At 35.0% G+C, this 21164-nt stretch overlaps 1 protein-coding gene across 5 annotated transcripts in view; it reads left to right on the plus strand.

Annotated features, from left to right (window-relative positions):
• Positions 1–21164, plus strand: part of LOC123531300 (integrin alpha-8-like) — a 92028-nt gene that overhangs the window by 17490 nt on the left and 53374 nt on the right. For 3 of the 5 annotated variants that reach the window (XM_053518427.1, XM_053518429.1, XM_053518430.1), the window contains 2 exons: positions 15659–15779; positions 18413–18495. In XM_053518427.1, coding sequence (XP_053374402.1) covers positions 15659–15779; positions 18413–18495 — 204 coding nt within the window. The remainder of the gene's footprint in view (positions 1–15658; positions 15780–18412; positions 18496–21164) is intronic. The other 2 variants (XM_053518431.1, XM_053518428.1) reach the window with 1 other exon arrangement.

Consider the following 21164-nt stretch of genomic DNA (forward strand, 5'->3'; position numbering starts at 1 on the left):
TCTGAAAAGTGTACCAGAATAACAGGGGTACTTTATTTTATCAGATGAAGTACGGTGCACCTTTGAAGTACTAAGCCCTGATATTCCATGCTTCTGTTCTATTTTCTCAAGATTTTCATCATAATGCACAGAATCTGTCCTGACTTTTGCCCTTAGGTTCTGTAATGTTTGTTTTAGTACTGATTTGAAGCATATCTGACCCTAGGTGTTCCTACCATCATATACCTGCCAGTATTGGAAGCAGATGTGTTTGTGAATATTGATGATAAGCAGAAGGCATTTTATTCACCCCAAAGATGTGCATCAAGAGGAAACACATGTTTCATGACCAAAAATCATTTCCTACTGCTGCAGTGGTGGAGTAATTTAGTTTTTTTTGTGGAGACCATTAATGTTTGTTGTTTTTCAGTGAAACATAATTTCAAATAACATTAATCATAATGTTTTTAAATATTGCACACAGTAGAACATATTCACTTGTGTTGATAGTACTGAAGAAGTTTCTATCTTCTTTTGAAGGGTGTAAATAAAATCTATGATATTAAGATCCTAAAATTGCTCAACAAAGCAACATGATAGCAGACTCAGGTTGATTGAAATTGTTTATGAGAGGTAATGAAATGTGCAACACCCCTCACACCCACTTGCACCGGCTTGGACGGAACTCCTTAAATCTAGAGGTAGCAGGTTATTACAGAAAAATTGAAAGAAAAGGACCAGCAGATGATATAAGTTATCACAGTACCGGGAAACTTGTAGCAGTGTACCAAACACCTCTATGTAAAACCCATATAGTTTATTACACAGTAGAATTGAGTGAAAATATAGGCCCGGTCACACCGCCCGAACTTTGTTGGAGCGTTCCTTCAACGATAGGGAGAGGGGGCGGAATTTAGACAACGCTCGTCACCGCGCACAAAATGGGAAAAAAATCGAAAACACTGGCGTTGCCTTAGAGGTGCACCGCTGAAGCCGGCGTTGCTTTAGCGTTGGTTTAACGGTAGCGAGCGGTAGCGAGCGTCGGTTTAGCAGTGACGCGAGCGTTGATAGAGCGGCATTCCGCGCATGCTTTCGTTGGCTCGGCGGGGTTTTAAAGTTGGTTTAGCGGCATACCGCTTTTGACTACGGAGCTGAACAGATCGCTTTGATAGAAGCAGCGGTGGTCCAGCGTTCAAGATTTCTGCGTTGGCCTAGCGGACCCAAGCGTCCACGAACTTGCGTCTAGCGGTGCCAAACTTGACTGGGCGTTGTTAGAGCGGTGGTGAACTTTGCCGGAGCGGAAAATTGCCCGCTCCTCACCGCTCGCAATATTTTGTGCAGCTCAAAACTTTCGGAGCGGTAGGAGGGACCATCAGCGGTGGCCGAGCGTATACGGCGTTGCCTTAACGGGGGCCAACTTCTGTTAAACGGTGGTGAACGGTAACGAGCGATGATGAAATTTTTTCACCGCTCCAGGAACGCTGCAACAAAGTTCGGTCGGTGTGACCGGGCCTTATGTAACAAATATTTATATAGAAATGTTTACACATTCAGGGTTGTATCTGTGGTTCACATACTTCATTGAATGGCTTAGACTAGATGTAGTTCATGGCAAGAACCCTACACCAAAATTTTCGAAACTTTGGTGATACTGTTGAAATTGGGTGAAGGGGAGGTTGTGAGTGCAATCCAAAATGAGAGCTGAAGTTGACCATTCTTTCCTCAAGCCCTTACCAGGGTGTGAGTGCTGGTCAGAAATCAGAATCTCTTATGTATGTAGTAATATCTTCAAATATGAAATTTGGGTCTAGTATCATGTTCATATTACTTTTCAGGGGTGATAAATATTTGTATAAAGTTCTGCTAATTATTGTATAACATCTGCTTTGTAAAGTTTCAAGTTGTTATGAGATTTCCAAGTAATTTTGCAAGTTTTTAGTATATTTCAGCGTTTTTTTGCCATTTCTTTGTTGTGTGTGAGAGCAGAGAGTGTGTATTCCTCATCACCAGGATGATAACAGGAGCAGTTTTGGCTGCAGTTCATCTTAGAACATCACTGCCTAGGGATTTACCATAGTTCATCTTGGAACATCACTGCCTAGGGATTTACCATAGTTCAGCTAAGCAGACTTTTATGCCCCCCTTCGAAGAAGGAGGGGTATATTGTTTTGCAGATGTCGGTCTGTCGGTAGGTCGGTCTGTATGTAGACCAATCCGTTTCCGGATGATAACCCAAGAGCGCTTGGGCTTAGGATCATGAAAGTTGATAGGATGGTTGGTCATAACCACCAGATGACCCTTATTGATTTTGAGATCAGTAGGTAAAAGGTCAAGGTCACAGTGACCCAGAACTAAACAGTTTCTGGATGATAACTCAAGAACGCTTGGGCCTAGGATCACAAAGGTTGACAGGGAGGTTGGTTATGATCAGCAAATGACCCTATTGATTTTGAGATCAGTAGGTCAAAGTTCAAGGTCACAGTGACCAGGAACAGTAAAACGGTTTCCGGATGATAACTCAAGAACACTTAGGCCTAGGATCATGAAACTTAATAGGGAGGTTGATCATGACCAGCAGATGACCCTTATTGAATTTGAAGTCAGTAGGTCTTAGGTCAAGGTCAAAGCGACCTGGAACATTCAAAATGTGTCCGGATGATAACTGGAGAATGCTTGGGCCTATGATCATGAAACTTAATAGGGAGCTTTATCATGTTCAGCAGATGACCCCTATTGACTTTAAGGTCAGTAGGTCAAAGGTCACGGTGACTTTGACTGAGAACAATAGAACTTTTGTGCACAGTGACCAAATAATTTCTGTTTCTTGTGCAATTACTGAATGCATCAAGGGGGGCATGTGGTGTTTTACGAGCTCTTGTTGCATTTAATTTGTCAACAAAAGTATCATGTGATTTAAATGTAGTTCAGATTTTTATAAAGTTGAGAAAAGATCATGTAAGCAGGGCTCAACAAATCCACTCGTCTGCTCTTAAATACGTGTAGAAATCGACTCTGGGCAAGTGGAACTTGCTGTTGTGCTTGTCCTGCAGGACGAGTGAAATTTTTGTCCAAAAATATAATAAATCCAATTAAAATAGAGCCGTGAAGAAGTGGGATAGACGAAAGATAATCTGCTGTTCACAACCCTAAACTCTGCCCCACTCCATTACAATAATGCATTATGATCACATTAGCTAGATGCCCAGTAGTCTAGAACAAGATTCTGGTTTGTACCATTCTAAAGTTAAAATAGATGCTATCGTAAAAACTGGAACCTTTTCTTTAGTGAATTGCAGGACGAGCCTCAGTGCTAATTGTAGCAGGACAGTTGAAAAGTCTTTTGTTTGTTTGTTTTGGGTTTAACATCGTTTTTTCAACAGTATTTCAGTTATGTAATGGCGGGCAGTTAACCTAATAACCAGTGTTCCTGGATTCTGTACCAGTACAAGCCTGTTCTCCTCAAGTAACTGCCAGTTTCCCCACATGAAGCAGAAGTGGAGGACAAATGATTTCCGACACAATGGCTTTTATCAAATCATCTAGGAGAACATACGCCACTCCCCGGGATCGAACTCACAACCCCGCGATCCATAGATCTGCGCTCTCCCTACTCAGTTAAGCGGCAGCTGGTACATGAAATATGGTAAATTAAATGATTATGATGTGATCTTTTAAAGATGAACACTGGTAGATAAGATACTTAAATGCTTATGATGTGATACTTTTAAAGATATACCCTGGTAGATGAAATATGGTAATGATTACAATGTGAGAAAGTTCTGCCTAAGTTATGAACATTGTCATTAACTAGTTGGAAATAATATGTTAGGAATATTCGGTATGTCTTTTTGCCATTTGTTACAACTGTCAAGTTGTAGAAAACGGTATGTTTGGATTAGCTGGTATGTCTTTTGTTGCTCACTTGAATTTCTATTATCAAAAAAGCTACTGGTTTTGAAGTGAGTGTTAATGGTGTAAATGGTAGAAGAGCAACATCATTCCAGTACCCCCTTATCATGTAAGATGCTAGGAAATGTTCAAATTGGCTTATCACCTTTGGCAGATAGAAAGAAAGAAAACTAGATAGGATACAGTTAAGTATGGGGGATTGTGAGCAGATTAAGATCATTTCTAATGTTTTGTTTCATGGACGTTCTGTCAGTGATGAATTTATTTGTTTCTTTCTTTGTGATATAGTATTTCAGAATGTGTTGTCTCAAGTTAGAAATTATGAAAATAATAACATGTATGTTTGAGTGAGGCTATAACCAACTTGAGGAGCTTGCACTTTTATCAGAATAGATTGATTTGAAATAAAGTGCAAATTGAAGTATATTTGGGATGGTTCTATTAAAATTCACAAATAGACAAATTGCAATCATTAAAATGAGCGACAGTTTGTGATTGTTTAAGCAAACAGTTTTATTCCACTTTTTACGACAGGTAAATATGATAACTTTTAATAGATGAACCATAAATATCACGATTCGTTTGATCAAATAAGTGGTAAGTTTTGCATATAAAATTGGTCAAATATAGGACTCAAACCCACAGCCCTGATATTGGCAGCTAAACGCTTTGTCTGCATAGCTACCTGCACTTGCGACAGTCAGGACGGCTTATTTTCGAGTGCGGCTTATTTACAAGTCCTTTTTGCATGTAGTGAAATGGTGGCTTATTTTTGAGACTGGCTTATTTTCAAAACCTGCTTATTTTCGGGATTTCATGGTATATACATAATTAGTGTTGTTTATGAAATTCTTGACAACTCATACATAATAGTTGTATATTAATAAAATTCTTGACCACACATACATAGTGATTGTTTATGAGATCCTTGACAACACAAATTTTGTGTTGGGTTATTATATCCTTGACAATTAACACACACATTGTGGTTGTTTATCATACCCTTGACAACATAGAATCATGCAAAAAGGGATGTGAAAAGTACCCAATCTGTAGTATAAAAATGTTGTAAGAATAAATACTTTTGAAAGTATAGTTACAGTTTTCAAGATTTTGTGATATGATGGAATGTACAATCTTTAATTTGTAGAGAGATAACTTCAACTGTTTTTTCCTGATTTAATTTAAAACGTTGCTAATAAAGATTGCAAATTGTCTTTGAATGGAAGGAATAAATTCTAGCACTATGACTTCTTTTTCTCTTGAAGTGGAAGGGCGTCATTCTACCAACAATATGATTTCTAGTATGTCTATCTCTCACAATATGACACTAAGTGTTTAACAATGAATGTGCGTTTTACATGACATCGCTCAAATAATATACTGGCAAATTGCATGAGAAAATATGTAAAATATATGATTAGTCTTACAAATGGGGCAAAAAAGAAGTGAAGTTCTCTTGTTAATTGGATAGAACTGTGACAGTGCATGGGTTGAGATTTTAAGAAGCTTATAGATTAAATATTAGACTGACAAAAAGAAAACTGCTCTATGTTTAATGAGCAATGGCAGGAAATTATCCAAACATTGGTTGAGTTTGTTGGCAGTAGTAACATATTACTCTAAGTTAGTTTTAGATTGCATATACACAAGTTTTTATTTTTTATATGTGTATGGATACTTCCTGAAATGAAGAATATACTCTAGCTAAAATAGCTGGTGGGGTGGGGAGAGGGGACAAAAATCACATCAAGTCATTCTCCACATCTTTTCATGTGAGGAAGATGTCAAAAACATTCAGACAACCTTTTGACAATCATGGGCAAAAAATCAAGGAACATTTTCCTTAAATAACAAAACAAATATCCAATACCTGTGAACTTTTAACAGGCATTAAAAACCATTACATCTAAGGGTTCTTAATTTTTTCACCATCCAAGATGATAATTTAATGATTTTTAGGATAATACCTATGTTACCAGTAACCTAATAAGATGGTACAAGTTGACAGTTTAAATATTACATACCTGGTATTTTAAAATAATTATGGTGTCATCGTGGCCCACCTTACCTTTGAAGTCCAGCCAACAGCAGTTAACTTAATGATTATGGTTTTGTATGGTTACTATGTTTTATTAAGCTGTAAACATTCTTTTGGTAGTTTCATACCATCTTCCGTATCATTAAGAATGTATTGTAGTGCAATAAATTCACCTTTAAAAGTCAGTCATGATGTTATTTGTTGTCTGGAGTTTTTTTAATTAGAAAATAACTGTTATTACTACTGACCCATAAACATGTTTCAAAAGATTCTTTTCTGTTACATTATTGAAAAGGTTGATGAATTTGTTGATATTGGAATTAAAATTTCTTCTGATTTCTTTGTACCACAGGACATAAATTATTAATAGAATGTGTTTTATGTATGATTTTTATCCTTTTTTCATGTTATTGTTTGTTTTGATATGGTCAGGGCAAATGGTTTTATTAAACATTTAATGTTGAGAGCAGAAATTAAAATGTAACTTTCTGAAAATAAAATAAGTGAGAAAGGTTGTTTTTTTGTTAGCTTAGATTTCAACCCCTCACATCTTTGGCCCCTGAGGCTCTGTCCCTAAATAGAAAACATGCTCTTTTATGCTACACTTTAGTTTGGAAAATGAATATCCACCATGACTGCGCTCAGACTCCCAGCAGTTGCTAGCTACCTCTCCAAGGGGAGACCACTGTGTGGGACATCGAGGATTGTAAGATTGAAAATAATTTGATAGTGAATGCCAGATGAAAATATTTTAACGAGTGGCAATTAGCCAGGACTGAAAATGTAAGATATGGTGTTCATGGGTGAAAGGTATTTTGATCTTACATGTAAAACAAACAAATCTTCTTTTTATTTCATGTTTTGACTAAATCTTCCCATTTCATAGTTTTGTTCCATGAAAAATATAGTTGATTTTTTCACTGTGAAAATATCAGATATAATAATTTTTTCACTGTAATATTTCAATAATGCACTGAAAATATATAATAAATTGGCATATGATATGCCTCAAAGAACCAAAATATTAGATGTGGGGAGGGCTGGAAAACAATAGGTAGGGCTCACCAGATATTGAAGGTAAAAAAGGCACATGATGCATAATACACATCTTAAGGTCAATAAAGAAGGATATTTTGTTATTAACTTTGTGAAGAAATACTTCATTGAAATGACATAGTCACCTGAATGAAATTTACTTTCTGAATACTACCTTAAACATTCTGAATCATTCCTTACATGTCTGGACATTATATATGTGTTAATTTTATATTTAAATGAAATAAAAAGGAAGAACTTTTTTCAGAGAATTCTGTGGTCACATCATTACTTTGATGTCTAAACTTCCTGAGATATGTTTAGTTACAAATATGTTACGTGAATCATTTGTAGCATGTTCTCAATAGTGTATGAAGTAAAAGAAAAATCAAAGAGAAGCAGTCTCGCCCCTGACCATACACTTGATCTCAAGTGGAGTGGTAGTATCTGAAGTGGACATTTGAGCACATTTTCCTGTTCACTAACCAGTTTTATGAACTGATTGACTGTATAAATTAGACAGGACTGCTTTTGGTAATTGAAAAAAGTCATGAAAAGTATTATTATACCCTCAGATACAAAGTGTATTGGGGCTGTTATTGTTCCTTCTTCCCTGAATTTGTCTCCGTCTTTATATAGCTCTTTACCATTCTGGTAACCACAGGTCAAGGTCAAGGTCAAATTTGGAAGTCAAATGTCAAAGAGCTAAAACATGGTGTCTGCTCCATATTTTCGAAACCTGACTTGCAAGATTTTCATAAAATTAGCATCAGTTCTTTACCTCATCAAGACAACATGCAGAGCACACAGCCCAGATCAGTAGGGTAAAAGTTAAGGTCACATTTGGAGATCAAAGGTAAAAATAGGCCAACTTCATGTTCATATCTCGAAACCACTTGGAAGATTTTCATAAAACTTTCATCAGTTGTTAACTCCATTCAGATGACATGCAGAGTGCTCAACCCAGGTAGGTCCAAGGTCAAGGTCACTATTAGAGGTCAAAGACCAAATAGCTTAAATTTGTGTCCGCTACATCTCTTCTTAAGTATTGGAAGGCTAGTGTCCTTTGTTAACCTCATAAAGATGACATGCAGAGTGTACATTACCCAGGTCACTTTATCCAAGGTCAAAGTCACACATGAAGGTCAAAGATCATGATTGCAACATTTTAATTTCCCTGTATCAGTGGTAAAATCACTTTTAGTGATAGCTCTAGTTATTTATACTAATTAAGTTTCTCTGTATTAGATCGATGTATTCAGTTCCTGTGATTTCTCAAAAACCTTTCATGATTGTGAAGAAGTTTTCTCTTAATTGCTTGTGAAGTAATGACTTACTTGCTTGTGAAGTAATGAAGAAGTTGTCTCTTACTCGCATGTGAAGTAATGAAGAAGTTGTCTCTTACTAGCTTGTGAAGTGATGAAGAAGTTGTCTCTTACTCGCGTGTGAAGTGATGAAGAAGTTGTCTCTTACTTGCGTGTGAAGTGATGAAGAAGTTGTCTCTTACTTGCGTGTGAAGTAATGAAGAAGTTGTCTCTTACTTGCTTGTGAAGTAATGAAGCAGTTGTCTCTTACTTGCTTGTGAAGTAATGAAGCAGTTGTCTCTTACTTGCTTGTGAAGTAATGAAGCAGTTGTCTCTTACTTGGGTGTGAAGCAATGAAGAAGTTGTCTCTTACTTGCGTGTGAAGTAATGAAGAAGTTGTCTCTTACTTGCTTGTGAAGCAATGAAGAAGTTGTCTCTTACTTGCTTGTGAAGTAATGAAGAAGTTGTCTCTTACTTGCTTGTGAAGTAATGAAGAAGTTGTCTCTTACTTGCATGTGAAGTAATGACAAGAACTCTTGATCTCTTGAACTCTCGCATGTTGTGACTGGCAGTTAATACTTGAAAAGAGCATTAAATTCAACCGGGACAAAAGAAATGACAAAATTATTACCATTTATTTCATGTTTTTGATTTACTGACATATACTGGAATTTTCACTGTTTCAAATAGTGGGATGTTCATTTTATGACTTTCTCCATTGTTAACATTGTGACATAATAATTTTGCATTTGACATTGCCCAGAGTGTGAGATAGCGTAGGTAAACTGTTGTAATAGTTTGATAAAAATCATTTAGAATAAATGAATAAACAGAAATAAATCAAATTAACAGAAAATTTGTACATGTTAAATAGAAATACAATTGTTTTAAGTTTTCACGAATATTCTCTTAGTGAAAGATATTTGGCAAATATTCTCTAATATTGTGCTCACTATGGAAACATCATCATTTCTTTCTGTATGTCATACTTGGTAATAAGAGCAATTTACCAAATCATTTTCATTTGTTTTCCATTTGTATTTTGCGTTATGACATTAGCCGTGACTGGGTAATCACAAAGGCATTAGTGACGTGTAAATATTATAATAGAAATGTTTTTTCATGGAATTTCCCAAGTTGATTCTATTAATTTCCTAATGCTCGTGTATTTCCTTAGAACTGTCAATTGCATGATCAATGGAATTAATGTGAGAGGTTCTTTTACATATATATTAAGCTTATTACCGAACAGGATGAAATTTGCTCACAACTTTAAAATTTTATGTTACTACTCAGTTTTATTCAGCTGCCATAAATGTATTTAGATCATGCTTTTATGGCATTATCTGAGCTGAACAAGGAAAGTACAGTATCATGGTACTATAGAGAATTTCACCATATATGTACGATATATATATTTTCGCCTATAATGCATGCAATGTGAAATGAAGCTTAATTATTTCTTAACCGTCAGACGTAAGATTGTCGAGTGGAAATACTTCTTGGACCTGCTGTTGAAAAAATAATGTGGTGCTATTAAAGCATTGTTCTCCAAAAGTAGCAAAAACAAAAAAAAAAAGCCCACAAAACTTGACAAATTTCTTCCATAATATTTGGCAGGATGAGTTGTTCCATTTGGTAAATCCATGTTTCATGATGAGATATTGACATATAAACATGATGTATTGGTGTGGTGAGGGGTCATGAGGATATCTGAAGACATTTTTGGCCAAGCTCATTACCAATATGATAGTAGAGATGAGAGATTTGATTTTCTAATGGGAGCACTTGCCCATGTATGATGAGGCAGTGTGGCCTGTCAGTCATAGATACAACAAACAACTGCTGGATTAATTGGTTGGAAATTTTCAGCATCATTTATACTTTGATTGATCAGTTGGACTTTCGGTCTTGTCAAGTCGGGTAAGTGTGGTCAAGAAAAGTGCATCTGCTACTGTATATTTTTGTGCTGTTCTTTACCTCCCTAACATTGGTGTTTTTTTTCTAATTTTCTGGGCACACATTCATAGATTTTAAACTATCTTTTGATCTACCTAATCAAGAGTTTCATAGAAATTTAGCAAAATCACAATTCTGCAAAGAAATGCAAGTCAAAATTTAATATTTTGAAAACCATTTTGGTTTTCAACAAAACCCCCCAAAAGACTTTATTTGTGAACACACTGCTTTTTGACTTTTGAAGGCTGTGAAATTCTGTGAAATTGTCATGGGTTACATTGTGTGTCTCGGATCTACTTTGCGCGGGTCACACAAACAGCTACAGTTGGAACGGCTGTCTGTTTACTCTAAGCAATTTTATTCCTTGCCAAACTTGCAAACAAAGTACTAGTAAAGTACTTGAAAACAGTCAACTTGACATATATAGAACCATGAAAACACAGGCTTTCACTGCTATTGAGGTTCCGCAAAAGTAGCTGAAGATTTTCCCTGGAAACAGAAATTTGTACATGTGATGCACATGCAGATAGTTGTTTCATAGACGTTTTCAGATATCAACCAAGGATTTCTGTAAGATAATTTAATGAATGAAACAGATGTAAGAATTTTAAAAAAAATGACAAATTAATGACATCTGCATGTTTTATAGCATATAAATACCATGGATATAAATCTAATAGATATGATTGCGATAAGGTAGAATATCTAGACAATTTTATGATTGATGCTGTAAATTGTTTATATGTGAAGAAAATTGCATGAATTCTAGATTTCTTGTATGTTTGTTGAAGATACCAGAATGTTTTTATATATTGGTTTAGTCCAAAGGTACAGACAAACCCACATGTATATGGACCAGTGTTTGAAGAGACAAAGGGTGGTGTGTATTTGTACGTGGTTTTTATTCACAATTTTAAAATCTGATCTTCTGGGCTTTTCCAGGACTGGTCCTGATTTCAGGCTTTTGAATGCCAGAAACTTTAAAATGAAAAGAAGGATTTCTGGTTTAAAATGTAGATTTTCAGGCTTTTTGTTTTTTACTGAATCAAAGATCTGTAAAATATTATGCAAATATAAACATTGGCATAAAGAAAGTAGTACATTGCTCTTTAGATCTGGAAAGTCTGTTCAGCTGTGACCTTTAGCTCAGGCTTCGCTGTAGTTTTCAACTGGATGAACTTGTTGAAACATGTCTTGTACATTTGGTGTTCTGTGGTTACTATTGATGTTAATCAGATGGCAGCAAAAAGGCTTCATCTTAACATTTATCTTACACAGAAGTAAATTCATATAATATTTGCATGTACATTGTTACATAAACACAAGTTATATTTAAAAGCTGAAGGAAATATTCAGTTGACACACAGTACTTGGATGAAATTTAGAGTGATTTTGGCCTAAACTGCTACTTCATAGGGACATGAATTCTGAGAATTCAAAATTTGAACATAAGATAGATAGCAATCAATTTTACACATTCATTGGGATTTAATTGATGGATTGACTCAACCAGAAAATCAGTCAACAAAAATTAGCCCAACAATCACTACTGGATGCACATGCCATTAAACGGGTCATGAAATTGGCCTTAATTTTTTCAAAGGTTTTTAACAGAGTTTTAACAGGTCACCATTAAAATTCACCCATTACTTCTTACTATTTAATGGGATTTTCATGACCATAGTTAGTTTATACAGAATTTATTTTAGGTCGATTGTGAAGGAAGTTCTACAACTTATATTAATCACTCTCGACACCTCATTCCTGATGGAATCCATCGCCACGAGGGTATGAGAGAAGAGGCCAGTTTCCCTTTTAATGCTGAGCGCCAAGCAAGGGAGCTACTGGTACCATTTTTCACGTCTTTGGTATGACGCGGCCGGGGATCGAACCCACGACCTCCCGCACTCGAAGCGGACGCTCTACCACTAGGCTATCGAGGCGGTTAACCATAGTTTAAATGCCATACATTAAAAATGACTTTGATGGCCATGAAAAGCTGCTTAAAATAAACCATTAAAATAAGTTAACAGGCTCCTTAAAACTCCATGAACAATTTTAATTGGCATGAAATTAATGTGCCATTAAAAAATTACCCCTTAATTCCCCATTAATTAGTAAGAACTAATGGGGCCATTTATTTTTTAATACTCTATTAATGGCCGTTAATTATAAAAAAATTGATTAATGGTCTCATTAAATATGTCAGATTCAATTTTAATGGGTTTATGATATTTTAATTGTATATCAAATTAAGGGCCATGAAAATTTGCCTTCAGAATTAGACATCTTAAGATAATCAACTTCATATTAATTTTTGCTGTATTGATTTAAACTACGTATTACTACACATATAATAGTATCTTTACATATGTACTGTTTTGTAAAATGCTAGAAGAATATTTGTTTCTTCTTTTTTCTCATATTATTTTGTAATGTAAACACATGTTACAGCCTCGTACAAACATTTGTTATATTGTATCCTTATTCTGTCATATGTTCATATGAAAAGAGAAAATAAATGGATATTGTATTGTATTGAGTTGTACTCAGAAGGGTTTACAGGTACGGGTTTAATAGATCAAGTGACCATGTGGGTAGTTTTAACTATTCAACATTATAATATTGACAAACATTCTGACCAAGTTTTTATTGGCACAGACATTAAGCATCAGGTGTATTCAAAAAGCAACTGTTGATGACAATATCAGCGCACAATGGGCAATCACAATTTAGCTCTTCTTCAGTATTTTGTGCTCACATGCATGCACTGTACAGCTAAGAGCAAATGTTTGAGGGATTGCATCACAAGTAGCTTCTCCCATTTCCAATTAAGCGTACCACACTCGTTGATTCGTTGAAACAAAGAAGCGTTTGATCTGCCCATGCCCCAAATAAATTTAAATCAGACTGTAAATCTTCACAATTATGTGTACTGTTAACTTCTCTATAAACCTTAGTTTCTACTCAAGAATTTGAAAATCTAGACTAGTCTGAACACATTTTATAATGTAAATTCCTTACCCCACCCATTTTCTTATACAAATGCTGATTATTTGGACAAGAAAAACAAAGATCAGAAAAAGTGGCATGCAGCAATACGTATTTACCCTTACCAAAATATTGTAGATTGATGTTATCAAATAAATTAATATGTTTCCATCCGACTTTCATTGAAATAAATCCGATTTTTGTAGGAACACAATTTGCCAAACATTTGAAAAAAATGGCGTAACTGCATCAAGGGGAAATAACTTCAATGCAACTAAATATAACATCATGATATATTATAGACGATGTGTTCGTAGTATGTATTTATTGTGATTAAAGTCCATTTTAGAACAATATGAGACTGGAATTATAAGCATTCATTAGGAGAGCAAGCCAAAAACCAAAAAGAAAATATATACGAATCACATTTTACAGAATTTAGGATTTAATGGGCATTACATTGCTGTTAAGGGCCATTAAGTTTACTCTTAAATGAAATTGTACACAACCTGAACATTTAATGGGTATTAAATCAAATTTAAGGGCCATGAATAATCCTGTTAAATTCAAAAAATACAGAGTTTCACTATTTTTTTAAAGCCATTAACTATTTTAGCTACCAAACTAAATTTTTAATGGCATGATTCATGGTTAAAAATGGGTGTTTTAATGGTATTTTAACATGTAACCCATTAATATTGTGAAACCTGTTAAATAAAGTGATGCAAGAATTAATGGGGCTAATTAACGGTTTTTCCTATTTTAATGGATATTTTACAGGGTTTTAAACCATGTTTAATTGTATGTGCATCCAGTAATGAATAATTAATATTTTGCAGTAATTGAAATTTTTGTAAAGATCTGAACTTATATTGCTCATGAATACATAAATTACTGAGCTTATGGGAAAATGCCAGCTTTAAACCAAGAAGGAGCTAGGTGTGAGGAATTAAAAGATTTCCTGTACATTTGTAATTACAAAGGGAAGGGTAACTTCTGAATTTATCAGGAAAATAATTCTGTAATATGCAGACATACTGTTTCTTTATTACGTGCGATTTGGCTCACACATGTGAAAATGTGCATTGGATTATCAAATTTAGTGTATGCTTACATATTTTAGCTGGATTCTGATGAAAGACATTATATATGCTTACCTGAATCACTGTTGCATCGGCTTCCCAGAAAATCCAGTTCTGTTGTCATAATGAGAAGGTGCATGCAGTCATGATCCAAATGGTGCTCAGACCAAGTTTCCCCGCTCAAACCAGCAGTCTCTGTGTTGAGCAGGTAAAACTAACCACTCGACTACCACTCACCATTTTCATCTGAGGCTTTTTGTTAGAAATTAGGATATCTTGAAGTACATAAAGGGGACTTCTTTTGAAAATAAGATATTTGAATGCTATCGTATTTGATCATAACTACAGCTAATAGCCTTTTTCCAGGAGCAATAATCAAGAAAATACCAGAATATATTGAATATCAAATTATGGCGTAATGAAATATTCATTAAGTGTTTCCTATATAGTTTCCACTTAAGATTGGCAATTGTATACATATATACTTCATTACACATGATTATGCACGTAATATTAAGGAAACGTGCAATAATTTCAATTAATAAGATAATTGATTTCGCTATGTTTGAGTTTGGTTGAAATAGTTTTTTAGCAGTATTTCAGTTGTGAGAAAGCATAACATTAATCTGGCCAATGTTCCACGTATTTTGCCAGTATTAACTGATGTTGCTCAGGAACTAAGGACCAATTTCCCCACATGAATCAGCAGGAGAGGATGAATGACCAGCAACATATTGCACTCAGTCAAATTAAACCTTCCCTATCTCTTTATTTATAGTCACATGCTGTACCTACTGAGCTAACCCAACAGGCGAGAGAACATTAAAATGGTTTGGTTATATCTGCTTTTAGTTCCTGCATTACCGGGTCTCTCCATGACCAAGTGGTTAAAGTCACTTACTTCAAATCAGTTGCCTCACACTGATCTGGGTTTGAGCCTCGTTCAGGGCTTTAAATTGTTTATGTTAGAATTAGCCATCCAACTGGCTTACGAAAGGTCTGTGTTTCTACCCTTACCCATGATGAACTAATGCATGGAAGGGCACCTGGTGTCTTCTTCTACTATCAAAAGCTGGAATGTGGCCATCTGACCTATGATTGTTCAATGTGATGTTAAGAGAAAGTTCCTGCATTACAAAATTGTTTTTATTGCTAGGTATTTTGTGCTGTCAGTGTTTTTTTTATTTCATCTAAGAACCTCCTGAACAAAGAGGATGTGAGGCTGCACAAGACAAATAAGAGCCGAGACACACAGTTTGTATGTATTTTATCTGTACAACGTATACATATTTGTACTTTCAACTTTAATGTTGTTTACATAGCATCATTTAGAGAAACACTTGTTTGTTTACTTGCAGGCATGTGCACCAAGATATGTTTACTTCTCAACACGATTAGACAAGCGTGAGCCTGTAGGAACCTGTTATGTAGCCAGACCATCGTCCACAGACTATGAGGAATATTCTCCTTGTCGGTCACGTAAGTAACAAACCATAATACTCTGGATTGGGAAGTTTTCATGTCAGTTTTATTTTGCAACGTTATAATAATTATTGTTTGCAGTATTAATTACATTTTCAAAAATTTGCAATGTCACAACTACATATATTTTTGGATATGTTATTGGTTTAAATTTACGCCATGTATAAATTCTTGAGCTACACTGTTCTAAGAACGTAAGCAAAAAAATGAAACCTTCAGGAATGTTACCCAATCTTTAGCATTATGCGTATTGCTAAATATTTCATATTTTATATTTTTCGGTTTAGTTTTGTTATGGTCTGTTACGTACAAAGGCCATAACAAAATGTTACAGTTAACATTACATTGTACTGGAGGTCATGCCATCTTTATATTGTATGTTGGTTCTGGTGATAATATTGAGAACATATCATGTATACTATGTAGAGGATAATATGTCAAAATAATTTAATGGCCGTTACTGTTCTTTTCAGGTGTTTGTCATTGTCACACACTAGTATTTGTAACTAGTTGAGGTTCTGATTTCATGACGTGTATACATGTATGATGAAAATTATACGATAAATTTATTTAGTCCCTTGCTACACATATGAAACTCCTGGTCAAAGAGCTATAAAAATAAATAGATCCGCAAGTTGAAAGACAGTTTATAGAGCGAATCGCGCCAACATCACGTAGGAACTGAATGAGATCTCGGTTTACCGGTGTATGAAACAGTAAGCAGAAGGATAAAAAATTGTGTTGTGAAAAACTTTCGATCGTTGTTTATCATGTTAATGGTGTTGTTAATATTTTCTACACAAGGAAGGAATGAATTTATGATTGGAATTCTGAGAAATCAACAGTAGACGTTTTAAAATTGGACCTTATTCGGTTGTCCGTATCACCAACTGGTGTAATGCTTTAATAAGCGTCTGTTGATTTGATCAAGTGATCCAAGTCAGCAAACGCTTCAGTAAGATAATGCCGGTTAACGTGGTGATACGAGACTACGTGAGATTATCTCCTGTTACGTTTCTGTGTATTTTATACTTTTTTGTCCAGGAACAGGTTTTAAAAGTACATTTTGAATATAAAAGCTAAATAAATTTTGAACGCCTTGTAAAGAATAATACGCTACACAAAGGGGTACAAGTATGAAATCTCAACCTATTCATAAAAATGGACTGTAATTTGTAAACATTTTATTTCAGCCACACCGGTAACTGTTATTCAAAACAGATCATATATTTCATAACAATTTGAACTCTAGACACATTTGAATGATATAAAATGACAGAATTTTGACTGTTTTAAAACAGGACTGAATGTTGCCTTTATAGAGTTTTAGTTACTGAGTGTCACTTGTACTTTATATTGTTGCTTTGGGTTGGTTTACATTGCTGATGATGATGTCAGTGTCACATTGTCCTACCTGGACTATAGTTACTTTAAAAAATCATTTGACCAGATTGTGCTTTTAAGTTAATTGCCAGTATGCAGATGACAGGTTCTCGCTTTTAGGGGTTTATTTGAACATGCAGTGTGTCAACAGTCAGCGGCTACACATTAACTTTTATGGACTTATTAACAGTTTTGATTATTTTTCTGATATTGTTAAAAGCAACATCAGTTTCACTTGTGAGTTTGCCATCTGGTGTCTAATGCATCAGAGTGATGTCCATTGATTTGATTGGGCAATTCAATGTTAGATTTTATAGCCCTGATATTTCTTTTTTTGTCAGATTCACTGTTTTATTCAGTAACCACATGTTATTGTGCAAATATGTTTTACCATTTTTGATTGATTATTTATATAATTTTTATACATTTATGCATTTTTTAATTAATTAGTAAATGTTTCGATATGATTTTATTTTTGGCACTAACATGCAATAATTCCTTTCAGTGATTATCACTCGAGCTTTTTCCACTAATTGTGAAGTTGCCGCAATAATGTTTTGATGTGACATTGGTACTAATTGTGTGTTTTAAGCTTTCTAATTATAAAAATAAAACAAGTTCTGTGTGGTTTATGTGTATAATGTATAATAAAAATGTATTATGTTTTGTGATACACGGCTTATGTTTGCAGTTCTCACTTTCAACCACTTGTCTTGATGACCAAGTTTCTGGCCATATTGTACCATGGTGGTCATTTATTGGAGCAGATCTTTAATGACAGTAGACAATTTTCAGTGATAATATATTCTCTGAACGCTAATTTGAATTCTCGAATTCTGCCGGACAGCAATGTCTGTATGATCTACATTATCAGCTGAAGAATATTAGTATCAAATTAAGCTTAAAGATGTTCCTATATGGGTTTTATAATGGTCAGCCATTTCAATACAAGGTCAAGGTCATTCTGATCCATGCCATGCAAGTGTCTGCTCCATTATATATGGTTGCACAAAGGTTTACAGAATTGAAGAAGCACAGAAATTGTTTAGCTGTCCGTCTGAAACTGCTTGAAACACCGTCCACTCCTTCTTGATGGTAAATGTTGAAATATGAATAAGATAGAAATAGAAAATGAGAGAAAGGCAGGACTTAATTTGTCAGTTTATATAAGTATTAAATATTAATGTTACCTTGTCATATAAGAACATATCACACACAGGTTTCTATTTGTGCATGCTGTTGTTTAGGTGTGGATGGGTTGCCATTGGTTACAGATCAGTTTCATCAGCAGGGATACTGCCAACTTGGATATTCTGCTGTTTTAACAGGAGTAAGTGTGACGCCCGATCACATAACCATCTTCTCACATAGAATTTGCCCATGTGGTCACGAAAATTACGGTTCATATAAATGTCGTCCATCTGCGGAAATGCTAGAGTCTGAAATTTACAGTTGTTATGTTTTTTTGATTGTTTCACAAAAACTGATGGAAAAAATGGAATATTTTTTAGCTCACATGTCACAAAGTGACAATGTGAGCTTTTGTGATCACGCAGCGTCGGTCGTCCGTGCATGCGTAAACTTTTGCTTGTGACCGCTCTAGAGGTCACATTTTTCACGGGGTCTTTATGAAAATTGGTCAGAATGTTTATCTTGATGATAACTAGGTCAAGTTCGAAACTGGGTCAACTGCGATCAAAAACTAGGTCAGTAGGTCTAAAAATAGAAAAACCTTGTGACCTCTCTAGAGGCCATACTTTTCAATGGATCTTCATGAAAATTGGTCAGAATGTTCACTTTGATGATATCTAGGTCAAATTTGAAACTGGGTCACGTGCCATCAAAAACTAGGTCAGTAGGTCAAATAATAAAAAAACCTTGTGACCTCTCTATAGGCCATATTTTTCATGGGATCTGTATGAAAGTTGGTCAGAATGTTCATCTTGATGATATCTAGGTCAAGTTCGAAACTGGGTCAACTGCGGTCAAAAACTAGGTCAGTAGGTCTAAAAATAGAAAAACCTTGTGACCTCTCTAGAGGCCATTCTTATGAATGGATCTTCATGAAAATTGGTCAGAATGTTCACCTTGATGATATCTAGGTCAAGTTTGAAACTGGGTCACATGCCTTCAATAACTAGGTCAGTAGGTCAAATAACAAAAAAACCTTGTGACCTCCTTAGAGGCCATATTTTTCATGGGATCTGTATGAAAATTGGTCAGAATTTTTATCTTGATAATATCTAGGTGAAGTTCGAAACTGGTTCAACTGCGGTCAAAAACTAGGTCAGTAGGTCTAAAAATAGAAAAACCTTGTGACCTCTCTAGAGGCTATACTTTTCAATGGATCTTCATGAAAGTAAATCAGAATGTTCACCTTGATGATATCTAGGTCTTGTTCGAAACTTGGTTGCGTGTTTTTAATAACTAGGTCAGTAGGTCAAATAACAAAAAAACCTTGTGACCTCTCTAGAGGCCATATTTTTCATGGGATCTATATGAAAATTGGTCTGAATGTTCATCTTGATGATATCCAAGTCAGGTTTGAACTGGGTCAACTGCATTCAAAAACTAGGTCAGTAGGTCTAAAAATAGAAAAACCTTGTGACCTGTCTAGAGGCCATACTTTTGAATGGATCTTCATGAAAATTGGTTAGAATGTTCACCTTGATGATATCTAGGTCAGTTTCGAAACTGGGTCATGTGCCATCAATAACTAGGTCAGTAGGTGAAATAATAAAAAATCTTGTGACCTCTCTATAGGCCATATTTTTCAGTGGATCTTCATGAAAATTGGTTAGAATTTTTATCTTGATGATATCTAGGTCATATTCAACACTGGGTCACATGAGCTCAAAAACTAGGTCAGAATTTTTATCTTGATAATATCTAGGTGAAGTTCGAAACTGGTTCAACTGCGGTCAAAAACTAGGTCAGTAGGTCTAAAAATAGAAAAACCTTGTGACCTCTCTAGAGGCTATACTTTTCAATGGATCTTCATGAAAGTAAATCAGAATGTTCACCTTGATGATATCTAGGTCTTGTTCGAAACTTGGTTGCGTGTTTTTAATAACTAGGTCAGTAGGTCAAATAACAAAAAAACCTTGTGACCTCTCTAGAGGCCATATTTTTCATGGGATCTATATGAAAATTGGTCTGAATGTTCATCTTGATGATATCCAAGTCAGGTTTGAACTGGGTCAACTGCATTCAAAAACTAGGTCAGTAGGTCTAAAAATAGAAAAACCTTGTGACCTGTCTAGAGGCCATACTTTTGAATGGATCTTCATGAAAATTGGTTAGAATGTTCACCTTGATGATATCTAGGTCAGTTTCGAATCTGGGTCATGTGCCATCAATAACTAGGTCAGTAGGTGAAATAATAAAAAATCTTGTGACCTCTCTATAGGCCATATTTTTCAGTGGATCTTCATGAAAATTGGTTAGAATTTTTATCTTGATGATATCTAGGTCATATTCAACACTGGGTCACATGAGCTCAAAAACTAGGTCACAATGTCAAATAATAGAAAAAAAACGACATCATACTCGGTTTAAAACTGGGTCATGTGGTGGCAGGTGAGCGATTCAGGACCATCATGGTCCTCTTGTTTTTAAAATGTATTTTTCATGATCATATATAATTATAATATATTTTTTGTAAACATTTTATCTCATAGATGTTTCAGAAAAAAGAAAACCACGTAAAGTTTGAAACTGTTTCTACTTTTTGATTTCATTTAGAGATTATCATTTAGAGATTATTGCAGACTGTGACTAGCATTTCTGGATTTGTGTTGTCACATCCTATCTACCATGTTTTTTGCACCTTTATGCACAAGAAAGAACTATGTTACACATTTTATATCATTAGACTAGTGGACTGTTATACACAGGCTGATATATAATGCAGTTTTCTACATATATTCTATAGATAAAATTGTTACATTTATTGTTAAAGCACAAAATGTATGAAATAGAACTTGTTTCACTGTTCGA

Source organism: Mercenaria mercenaria, chromosome 11 (assembly GCF_021730395.1).
Source record: "Mercenaria mercenaria strain notata chromosome 11, MADL_Memer_1, whole genome shotgun sequence".
In the NCBI taxonomy this organism is placed as follows: Eukaryota; Metazoa; Mollusca; class Bivalvia; order Venerida; family Veneridae; genus Mercenaria; species Mercenaria mercenaria.